The sequence below is a fragment of the Phyllobates terribilis genome, unplaced genomic scaffold (genome assembly GCF_046119375.1).
Source record: "Phyllobates terribilis strain yellow unplaced genomic scaffold, ASM4611937v1 Scaffold_8__6_contigs__length_399053987, whole genome shotgun sequence".
Classification (NCBI taxonomy): Eukaryota; Metazoa; Chordata; class Amphibia; order Anura; family Dendrobatidae; genus Phyllobates; species Phyllobates terribilis.
In genome coordinates, this window is record NW_027362768.1 from 166,288,562 (window position 1) to 166,299,603 (window position 11,042).

The 11,042-nt window shown below is 49.0% G+C and overlaps 1 protein-coding gene across 1 annotated transcript in view; it reads right to left on the reverse strand.

The window, feature by feature from the left end:
* LOC141157714 (uncharacterized) overlaps positions 1 to 9,719 on the reverse strand; it is a 106,056-nt gene extending 96,337 nt beyond the window's left edge. The window contains exons 1-2 of the mRNA XM_073645260.1: positions 9,598 to 9,719; positions 301 to 383 (exon numbers count right to left, since the gene is read on the reverse strand). Of these exons, the coding sequence (XP_073501361.1) occupies positions 301 to 340 (40 nt within the window). The 5' untranslated portion in view covers positions 341 to 383; positions 9,598 to 9,719. The remainder of the gene's footprint in view (positions 1 to 300; positions 384 to 9,597) is intronic.
* Positions 9,720 to 11,042: the final 1,323 nt, after the last annotated feature.

Consider the following 11,042-nt stretch of genomic DNA (forward strand, 5'->3'; position numbering starts at 1 on the left):
ACAGGTGTCCATTACCAGCTATTGAAAATAGTGATTCCTGGGTATGGACCTAACGTTATAAAAGAAGTGTTAGTTTTTATCATAACTCATCCTATAGTGAGGGATCATAAAAACCAAAAGGCCTGATGACGCTTTCCTTGAAAGGTAGAGGGCTTAATGTTTCAAAAATGCTGAAGAAGGGACCGAACAATGATTGCAGGTTTCAAGACTTTTGGAATTTTTGAAAGGATGGAGGAGGTGCAAATTCATGAAAATTTCTGTTTCAGGACCAATGTCCAGTGCAAAGATTCATCCACTTACCTGCAAGGAGCAGCCCGAGCTTGAGCGCCTTCCAGTTCATTCTGAGATCAGAGTCTCAGACCTTTTCCTTGTGTCCTCAGTATCTGTGGATGTATAAATGAGAAATCCATTTAAGTTTAGTATTAACACTCAGTCACAAATTAAATGTTTCCTTACAATAGAAAAAGCTGCTTGTGACCCATGGTTTTCACATTTTATTGCACTTTTTTCTACCAAAGATTGCCTAAATAAATAGAACAGTTTTTTCTAATCTTTAAAAATGTTCAGAAAACAGTTGATATCATTGAGTTTAATAATGACTGTTTATTCATTAATATGATGCTGAATTTATACACATAGATTGTAATTCTACAGATACCTCAATCTCATGAAATTAGCTTTTTCTGTTTCTTATTCTTTTTATTATTAATTTTTTCCTAAAAATGGCAGTTATGATGTTTTGTAACAAATTTGTTTAGAGATAGATATATAAAAGAATGGTCAAATAAATATATGGTCAGATTGATAATAGATATTCATGAAGAATGACAAAGCTGTTTATCCATTGTTGTGAAATAGTTTTCCAAGTAGCGCCACTCATTATAGTGGAGGAACCTGTTTAGGGTTGAAATTTGACCCACTCCTAAATTTAGAAATAGAAAAATAGATATGTCTGAGATATCTATTAGAAAAACAGATAAATAGATTTACAGAAAATGAGGATTAGAGAAGTTTATTCACTTGTGAATACATAGCATTACTTATCCTATACTGATCCTGAGTTACATCCTGTATTATACTCCAGAGCTGCACTCACTATTCTGCTGGTGCAGTCACTGTGTACATACATTACATTACTGATCCTGTACTGATCCTGAGTTACATCCTGTATTATACTCCAGAGCTGCACTCACTATTCTGCTGGTGGAGTCACTGTGTACATACATTACATTACTGATCCTGTACTGATCCTGAGTTACAGCCCGTATTATACCCCAGAGCTGCACTCACTATTCTGCTGGTGCAGTCACTGTGTACATACATTACATTACTGATCCTGTACTGATCCTGAATTATATTCTGTAGATCTTTTATTATAAAAATGAAAAACATAACAATAATAATAAAAGAAACATAACAAAATTAATAACCAGAAAATAAACAATGTAATGAAACTGGTCCAGCCGCTCCCTCTCTCCTCACACACATATTATACATATATACACAATAATAACCACCTACACCATGACATCTGGTCCGATTACCAAACAAATAATAACAATATAATAAACAATAACCGACAAATTATATACAAACTAATATATACCTTTTTTTTTTTTTTTTTTTAAATAAATAAAATAAATACTAACTATACAAATATATACAAGACAAAACAAAACACCCCACACTCGAGCCCACCAGTCCCTCCCCGGCACTGACCTGAGAGCTGGTCCTGCGCCTCATGCCTCAGTCCAAAGTCCATAGGCCAGATCAGGCAGTGCCAGTTTTTCACCCAAATAACCAGTGTCCCACAAGATGAACCCACCTCCCCCCTTTTCCCTCCACCCAACCTAACACCTACACCCAAACCCATATATACAATATATACAGAAACAAACAATACAATAACCACAACTGACAAAGCCCAAGTTCGGTGCCTGCAGCCCTACATCACTGTCTACTGATCAATAAAACAAAAATCTATGGTGTCAGCAGCAGCCCACCACCAGGAGAGGAGATGACCAGACTAGGGCACACTAAAAGAAAAGCCCCGCCAGAGGAGAGCGGCCCTCCGTGTACCCAGTCTCTCATACTCCAGAGAACGCACCTTCACCGGGTCACCGAGTATGGTCCTAAACACATCGTCCACTGGGAGGATTTTCCGCTGCGTCGATACTAAGCACCGTGCGTTCCACGTGTGATACCTAACCACTGCGCTAACTAGAAATAAGGTGCAGCGGTCCCGACCACCCAGGTCCCCGAATGCTCCGTAGGCCCATTCCGCATAAGAGAGACCGGCCAGCCGGGGCCAGCCAATGGAGGCGCCCACCCTGTTGTACACCTCTGTGTTAAAGGGACAACGAAGCAGGAAGTGGTCCATGCTTTCAAGCATGGTACCACAATGCTCCCGAGGACAGTTCCTGTCCTCAGAGCTCCTACACTTCAGATTGTCCCTCACACACAGTTTCCCATGGAAGCAGCGCCAAGCCAAGTCCCAAACCTTCGAGGGGATCCTGATAGAATTCAAAAGATGCAGACCCACCCCAAGATCCCGACTTGGGCAATCCCTGAGCGCCAGAGGCCTCTGAAAATGGGTCAACAGAACCCTTTTGTCAAGGAGCTTCCTTGGCAGAGTCCTGACCTCCCACATTCACAGACCCCACCGGCGAATTACCTTCAGAACCACGGTAGCGTAAGCCGGGAGATGTCCATGCGGTGTGCGGAGATCCTTCACTTGCCCTCCTGTCTCCCATTCCTGGAAGAAAGGCTGAAACCATCCCTTACAGGAGAATACCCACGGAGGAGCCCTCTCTTTCCAGAGGTTTGCAATATTGATCTTAATGAAAGTATTCACAAGGAATACCACAGGGTTGACCATACCCAACCCTCCTAGTCTCCTCGTACGGTAAGTAACCTCCCTCTTGACCAGGTTCAGTCTATTCCCCCATAACAGTTGAAAGAACAAACTGTAGACCCGAGTCCAGAGAGGCTCTGGCAAGATGCACACACTGCCCAGATAGATCAGCAAAGGGAGCAGGTAAGTTTTGATCAGGTTTACCCTTTCCCTTAGGGTCAACGACCAACCCTTCCATTGGTTCACCTTCTGAGTGGCGATCTCTAGCCTGCTGTCCCAATTTTGTTTGGGGTAATCCCCCTGGCCAAATTCGATAACAAGAACTTTTGCAGAGACTTTGGGTTCTGGAAGGGTGTCCGGGAGATCAAAACCAGGATCTCCTCCTCCCAGCCAGAGACTCTCACACTTATCCCGGTTGATCTTAGACCCGGATGCCTCCGAGTAGCGATTTACCTCTGACATCAGCCATTCTGCCTCCCCATCAGAGGAAACAAAAACGGTGACGTCATCGGCATACGCCACCACTCTCAGAGTGGCTTCCGGTGCTGCCCGGTCCATCCCGATCCCAGCCAACGGTCCACGCTCCACCCTCCTAAGAAGTGGGTCAATCGCAAACACGTACAGTAGCGGGCTCAAGGGACAACCCTGGCGAACACCACACCCAACCTCAAAAGAGCTACCAATCCAACCGTTCACAAGCGGGAAACTCTCTGCCCCAGAGTACAAGGTCTTAAGCCAATCAACAAACCCCCCCGGCAGGCCATACCTCAGAAGGACAGACCAGAGGTACTCATGATTAACCTGATCAAACGCTTTTGCCTGGTCCAATGACAGCATGTACCCCTTCCAGTGGCCAGCCCTACCCTGCTCCACCGCCTCTCGGACACAGAGTACAGCACTAATTGTACTGCGGCCCGGAACAGAGCAATGCTGGGCCCCCGAAAGGAGCTGGGGTGCAAATTTCACCAGCCGATTAAACAGCACCTTTGCCAAAACCTTCCTGTCTGCATTGAGAAGCGCTATGGGACGCCAATTCTCAATGCAAGATGGGTCCTTACCCTTTGACAAGATGATCAGGGCAGACCTCCTCATTGACTTTGGCAGAGTGCCCGAGGAAAGACACTCATTGAATACCTCAGTCAAGAGGGGAACCAAGGCGTCCTTAAAGGTCTTATAGAATTCAGATGTTAAGCCATCCGGACCGGGAGATTTCTTCAGGGCAAGCCCTTCAATCGCCAACTTAACTTCCTCTTCCCTGATCATCTCTGTCAAAACGCCAAGAGAGGGGTCTACCCCTGGTTCGGGGACGGCTTCAGCCAGAAAAGCCGACATCTCATCCCAATCCAGATCCCTCTTCCCCAAGAGGTGCGAGTAGAAGGATCTGACGACCTCCAGGATCCCTGATCTGGATCTTTTCAGGGACCCCGCAGTGTCAACCAGTCCTGTAACAACTTTACTATTCACTGACATCTTGCAGTTTCTATAAGGGTCGGGCGAGCGGTACTTCCCGTAATCCCTCTCAAAAACCAAAGATGCGTGTCTATCATACTGACACCTCATTAGCAAAGATTTCACTCTGGAGATCTCCTCGCAGCTACCTCCAGTTGAGACAAGATGCTCGAGTTTCCTCCTCAGGCCCTGATACAGGCGGTACCTGTCCAGGCTCCTGAGGCACGAGAGCTGACGGAAGAATCTCGCCACCCTTTTCTTAAACATCTCCCACCACTCTGACTTACTACTACAAAGATCCAGTAAGGGTACCTGGCTCTGAAGAAAATCCTCAAAGGACTGTCTTATCTCCGCTTCTTCCAAGAGAGACGAATTGAGCCTCCAAAAGCCTCTTCCCATCCGGGGGGTCTCTGTAACATTCAGGGAAAACAAAATCAAACAGTGATCGGAGAACTCCACCTCAACAACAGATACTGCTGAAGAGACGGCTTGCTCCTTTAAATAAAACCTGTCTATCCTGGACCTACAGTTACCTCTGTGATAGGTGAACCCCTCGTGGCCTGCGGTGTGCCGGATGTGGACATCCACCAGGCGAGCCTCACTAGCTATACTATTAAGGGCGACGCTATCATAAGTCAGCTTGTCTCTGGAACCTCCTCTATCCCGGGGCCTCGTGACAGTGTTGAAGTCCCCTCCAAAGACGACCTGCCGACTCGTAAAAAGGTAGGGCTTGATCCTCATAAAGAGACACTTCCGGTCCCATTTAGATTGGGGACCATAGATGTTAATGAGCCGAAGCTCTTGTCCCTTCATGAGGACATCTAATATCAGGCACCTCCCCATTTCTAACTCAATAACCCGTCGGCATTCTACCGATGCGGTAAAACGGACCGCCACTCCGCTATACGGCTCGGCCGCAAGAGACCAATAGGAGGGCCCGAGTCTCCACTCCCTCTTAGCTATAAACACCTCTGCCATATTTGGCAGCCTGGTCTCTTGCAAAAAGAAAATGTCAGCTTCAACCCGGCTGAGAAAATCAAAGGCCGCAAATCTAGCCATGTTTGACTTAATGCTGGCGACATTAATGGACGCCAGCGTCAACGGAGTGGGTACCGCCATCATTGGTGATTGAGTTAGATGGCTTTCTTCTTCCCACTCCCCTTATCCTCTGCCTCAGAGGAGGAATCCTTCCCCCTCTTTAATGACACAGAGGTGTCCATTCCCACATTTTTCCTTCTTTTTTCGTCCTCGTCTCCGGACTCTGGGCCAGTCCCTCCCCCCAAGGACCTTGCATCCCCAGGAGAAGGAGACTCGGCGCCCCCTGTAAGCTCCGCTGAAGCCGGAACCTCACCCTCAGCCTCCTCCTCAGAGGAAGAGATGTTATCAAGGGCTTGGAACCGGTTAGAAAGACCAACTAGAGGGGAGTCGGTTTTACCTTCCTTAGGTACCTTGGTCAGAGCGGGAAAAGATGTTTTATCTCCCTTCTTTCTCTTCTTTTTGGTGCCGAGCTTACGCTTGTGCTCTAGCCACCGCTTATTATCCTCATCCATACTTTCATAATGGGAGGATTCTGAAGCAGAGGCAGTTTCCTCCCTGTGGATCCTCCTGACCTCCTCATCCAACTCATCATCCCTCGGGGCCTCAGCAGCAAGACTGGCATCCAGGACAGGGGCTGCCCTGGTAGTCTGGGGCTCGCCCCGCTCCCTCTCCTGTCTGCGCTTGTCTAGACGCCTCAGCTGGGCAGGCGTCTTTTTATTGCTTTTCTTCCCTGGCCCCTCAGCTCCCCCACCCCTGCTAGTCCCCTCTCCAGCAGAATCGGCCTCACGGCTTACTCCCACCGGGGTCTCGACTGCATTAGCAAAGGAGCGAGGACAACGGCTGAATGGGTGGCCTAACTCACCACACAGGTGGCACCTAATCTCCACACAAGAGGCGGCAAGATGGCCGACACCCCCACACAATGCGCATTTCTGCACGGTGCAGTTTGCACTGAAGTGTGTGGGGTCGCCGCACCTGTGACAGAGCTTCGGTTGCCCCTGGTAGAAGACCAGGATACGATCCCTACCCAGGAAGGCAGACGATGGAATGTGGGCAACCATACCACCTGAACGCTTAAGTTTTACCATAAACGTCCAGGCCCCTGACCAAATACCAAACTCATCGCGGTTTTTCTTTGGCATCTCCACCACCTCTCCATACCGACCAAGCCACGTCATGATGTCATAGCAAGAAAGCGACTTGTTACGAGTCATCACTGTCACTTTCTTGATCTGGTTTTGGCGAGACACTGCCTGAACGGCAAAGTCTCGCCAGCCGGGCTCATTTTTTGCCAACTCATAATTCGCCCAGAAGAGCTCAAGCCCCTCCGGCCGAACAAAGCTGACATCAAACTCAGGCGTGGAATAGGGATGTATCAAGGCGTAGATGTCAATCGCCTTGAAGCCCATCCTCAGCAGGAGCTCCACAACTTTAGACCTTGGCGGACATGCATCACTGCCCCTCCACCGAAGACTGACCACATTCCTACGCACACTGCCTGGCCCGGCTGTTGGGAGGGACCACACTGTATCTCCCCCTTTTTGCTCTTGGAAGGCCCCGAGGCCATGCCTCTCTATCCAGAAGGATAGATCAACCTCTCGACCCTCTACCATTAGTGATCTCTCCCCCTTCTTTAGAGCCTCCAGAAGGCGCCGTTGCAACATGCCGTTCCCAAAGCCCGGAGACGAGGAGGATGCCCTATTTGCCCCGGAGGTGACACTGGCATAACTCTGGACAGGTGTTGCCACCCCCGGGGGGGCAACCGGACCAGTGACCACATCAGCCCCAACAGTATCACCATTACCCACCTCCATCTCACCCTCCACCAAACCAGCAACCACACCACTAGACAATGAATTATCCTCATTCACCTCCACCACCACATTCATTCCTGCTGGACCATTAACAATGGTGGATGACCTTTTGACCTCCGCATCAGGCACAAGGGGCTCAGTCACCTCCATAGAGCTGGAGGCGACCTCACCCCCGGTCTTATGTGTGCCCTCCACATCATCGGTCGGTAATTTCCGCTGTTTGGCATTTGGTATAATGTGCCGCTGATCTCTAGCTGCAGTTAGGCGCCGCTGATCTTTAGCATCAGGATCTTCCGGACCAGCGACGCCAACACAAAATAGCACTTTCGTGGGAGGACCGGAACGCTCAGCCCCAACTGCCCCCTCACACTGCCGCCGCTTCTCAACTAAGTGATCAGCGGCAACAGCATTCAGAGGTGCCGAGGGTACCGGAGCTGCCCCCGACACCGGGCTGCTCCCTCCTCCCACTGAGGAGCGCACCACAGCATCGTGGCCTGATGGAACGCCCGCCGCCGGGCCGCCCTCACTGTCCAGCCTCTCGGCTGATGCACCTCCTGCTGCGTCCCCGCTACTACAAGCAGAGACAGAGCTCTGCGCCTCACTACCGCGCTCTGTAATCTCCCCGCGCCTTTGCACCGGATCCACAGCAGAACCCGGGCTGGGCTGGGCAACGGGGCTTATACAGCGAGCTGAGCCTGCCGCCAACTCAGGGGGTACAGGGAGGGGGGCATATACGTATCTTACCGCTTCCTGCAGCTTTGGCTTGGTCTTCTTTGCCTTTTTGTGGCCCCCAGGTGCCTCTTCTGGTAGATCGTCACCAAGATGGAAGTTTTGGAGGCACACTGGGGACTCCAGGAGCTTAATCTCCGCCATTAGCGCCCCTCCCTGGCCGCTGCTGTCACTGTCCTCCCCAGAGCCGGCAGAACTGCGACCGGATGTCACTATCGCCTGTCCTGCAGGGAGCTTGCTGCACGTGGCCTGCGGGTGACTTTGCAGGCTGCCAGGTGGGGCTTGCTGCTGGTCATCATCACTCTCATCATCCACCTGGCTCTCAGGCTGCAGCCCTATCTGCCTTTGCTCTGTGGTATCAGCCATTTCTCTGTAGCGGTCTTCATTTATAAGTTTTTCTTTGAAAGGACCACTCTGCTCCCTGATGGTGGCTTTCCTAAGTTCCAGGCGTTGAATTTCACTGCTCAGTCTTTTTACCTCGGCTTGGAGTTTTGCCTTCCTTGGTTTGGAGGCCCCCGCAGCTTTGTCGCTTGTGCAGCGCAGCTCCTCCCGGAGCCTCCTGATGAGCTTACTGGCATCTTCATACTCACGGAGGCGGATCATGACCCGGGAGGCATAGGTGGACACAGACTCCCGGGGTCCCTGCAGCGCCCATTCCCCCTCAGGGAGGTCGGCCTCACCTCCGTGAGCACTCAGCTTTCCTCCGGAAGGAGCGCCATCTTGCACGCCGCTGTCAGGCTTTTCCTCCATGCTGGAAGCCTTGCGGCTTCTGGGGGTCTCCACAATCCCGGGGGGAATAGGAGCCACATTGCTGCGACTCCTGGTGCAGCGTCTCACCCCCGAGTCCTCTGATGTGCAGGCCGGTTGCTGGTTTCTTCTGCCCCCCGCCGGCCTGGTTCGGGAAGCAGAAGCCTGGGACTTGGCTCCATCACTCATCTCAGAAACCCGCTCCCTCCCAGGGAAAGAGAGAAAGCAGGTCCCCAGTTGGAGAGGTGTTGGTTTCTCAGAGATCAGGAGTTCACAGAAGGATCTGCAGCCACCACACCCGTAATCAGCACATTGACTAGCAGCTGATCAGAGCTGCACCCAGTATGCTGCTGGTGGAGTCACTGTGCACATACATTACATTACTGATCCTGTACTGATCCCGAGTTACATCCTGTATTATACCCCAGAGCTGCACTCACTATTCTGCTGGTGCAGTCACTGTGTACATACATTACATTACTGATCCTGAGTGATATCCAGCATCTTACTCGTCACGATTCAAGTTTCATAGATCAAATCTTTCAGCATTTGCTACTTGTTCAGTGTCAGATGATAGAGTGAACATTAGCGCCCCCTTTTTTATAATGATGTCTGCTAAGCAGTTAGACAGGATATCTATCCATACACTCGCTGATTTGAAGTGTGAAACATATTTAACTGCAAAGGACATATTCATTGCATCTCCTTTATATATATATATATATATATATATATATATATATATATATATATATATATAGAATCTATCATAAAGCCTCCTAATAGTCCAAATTATTTATCCCAAATCCTGTTTACAAGACACAGAGGACCATTAACTTTGGATAAATAAATGTCATTTTCTGTCTTTTCTCAGATACTGTCACAGGAGCTATAAGTAAAATAACTTGGAATAACAAATCATTTTCTGGGAATGAATGACAAAAAAATGAGATTTTCCATCCTCACCTGAGTGCAGATAATCCCTGTAGATCCTCCTGGCTGATAAAGGTAAGTGTGAGGTCTGGAAGGTGACAATGGCTTAAATAAAGGGGGCAGTGCCAACTAGTTTCATGAGTCAGGTACCTGCACAGAATATCATCCCCTTTCCCTGCTCACACCTGACACTGGGATGCAGGAATAGCAGGACATCTCAATTAACACAGTCATCACCATTATAAAATGTAATACAAGTATGTGAGGAATGAGAGAAGAAGCTGAGACAACCCCAGGCGGGGCCACAGCTTCTGTCACAAGAACCTGCAAATGTTACAGTTATCTGGGTGCAACCTGCAGGAAGCGAGAGGAAAGCTCTGTGATTGGAGCCCGGTCACTGTGTTATTGGGAGACCAGGGCTGGGGATTAATGGGACAACGTATGGAACAACAGAGAAAGATCCATGTTACATTATAATTAGAACCTGTCACATTATAGGAGAGATGTTGACTGCCCTTGTGCACAAGAGGGGCCGTCAATCAGTCATAAGAGTTATAATATTTGCTTTACTGCAACTCAATTATGAAGTTGGTGCTGGGTTATTCCTGACTATGGATTCTTGCTATATATATAATTGAGGCTGTCAGGATATAAGAAAGAGAAATAGATTTTTTATACTTGCACTTTTTTAGCCTGTGTACGCTATGTTTCAGCCCATTAAACTTGGGCCTTTTGGGGTAATTGAATAAGCCGCATACACAGGCTGCTGAAAATAAAATTATTCACCTTTTTTAACTCAAAAGCTGCCCTTTTTTCAGTAAATTCAGTCACACAGCTCAGTCATTGGCTACAGCAGCTATGTGTCATGAGACGTGAGCAGCGGCTGGGAGCTGGCGCTAAGCCTGCGGGGGGCGACTACATGATCCTGATGGGGAAAACACGTATGTTGGTAAGCGTGCCTCCGGTAGTATTTTCATAAAAGCCTGTGTATTTGTGATGCCCTATTGGTTTTGGACCAAATTTGGAAGCGTACTCAATTTAGATGTGTGCCACTGCTGGCTGGCTATGTCATTTGGGCTGTATGTCAATAAAAGGGTTCGCTCACACTGGTGTATAACACGGCCGGGTGCTATCTGTTGTTTTATCGGATAACACTTGGCCCACTGTTATACTATGGGGCAGGGCAGATCTGCATTAGAAAGTAATCACAAATGGGGATGAATAGAGACTGGGGGGTGGGGGACAGCAAATGGTAATGAATTGAGACTGGCGGTGGGGGACAGCAAATGGTAATGAATTGAGACTGAGGGTAGGGGACAGCAAATGGTGATGATGGATTGAGACTGGCGGTGGGGGACAGCAAATGGTGATGATGGATTGAGACTGGCGGTGGGGGACAGCAAATGTTGATGATGGATTGAGACTGGCGGTGGGGGACAGCAAATGGTGATGATGGATTGAGACTGGCGGTGGGGGAC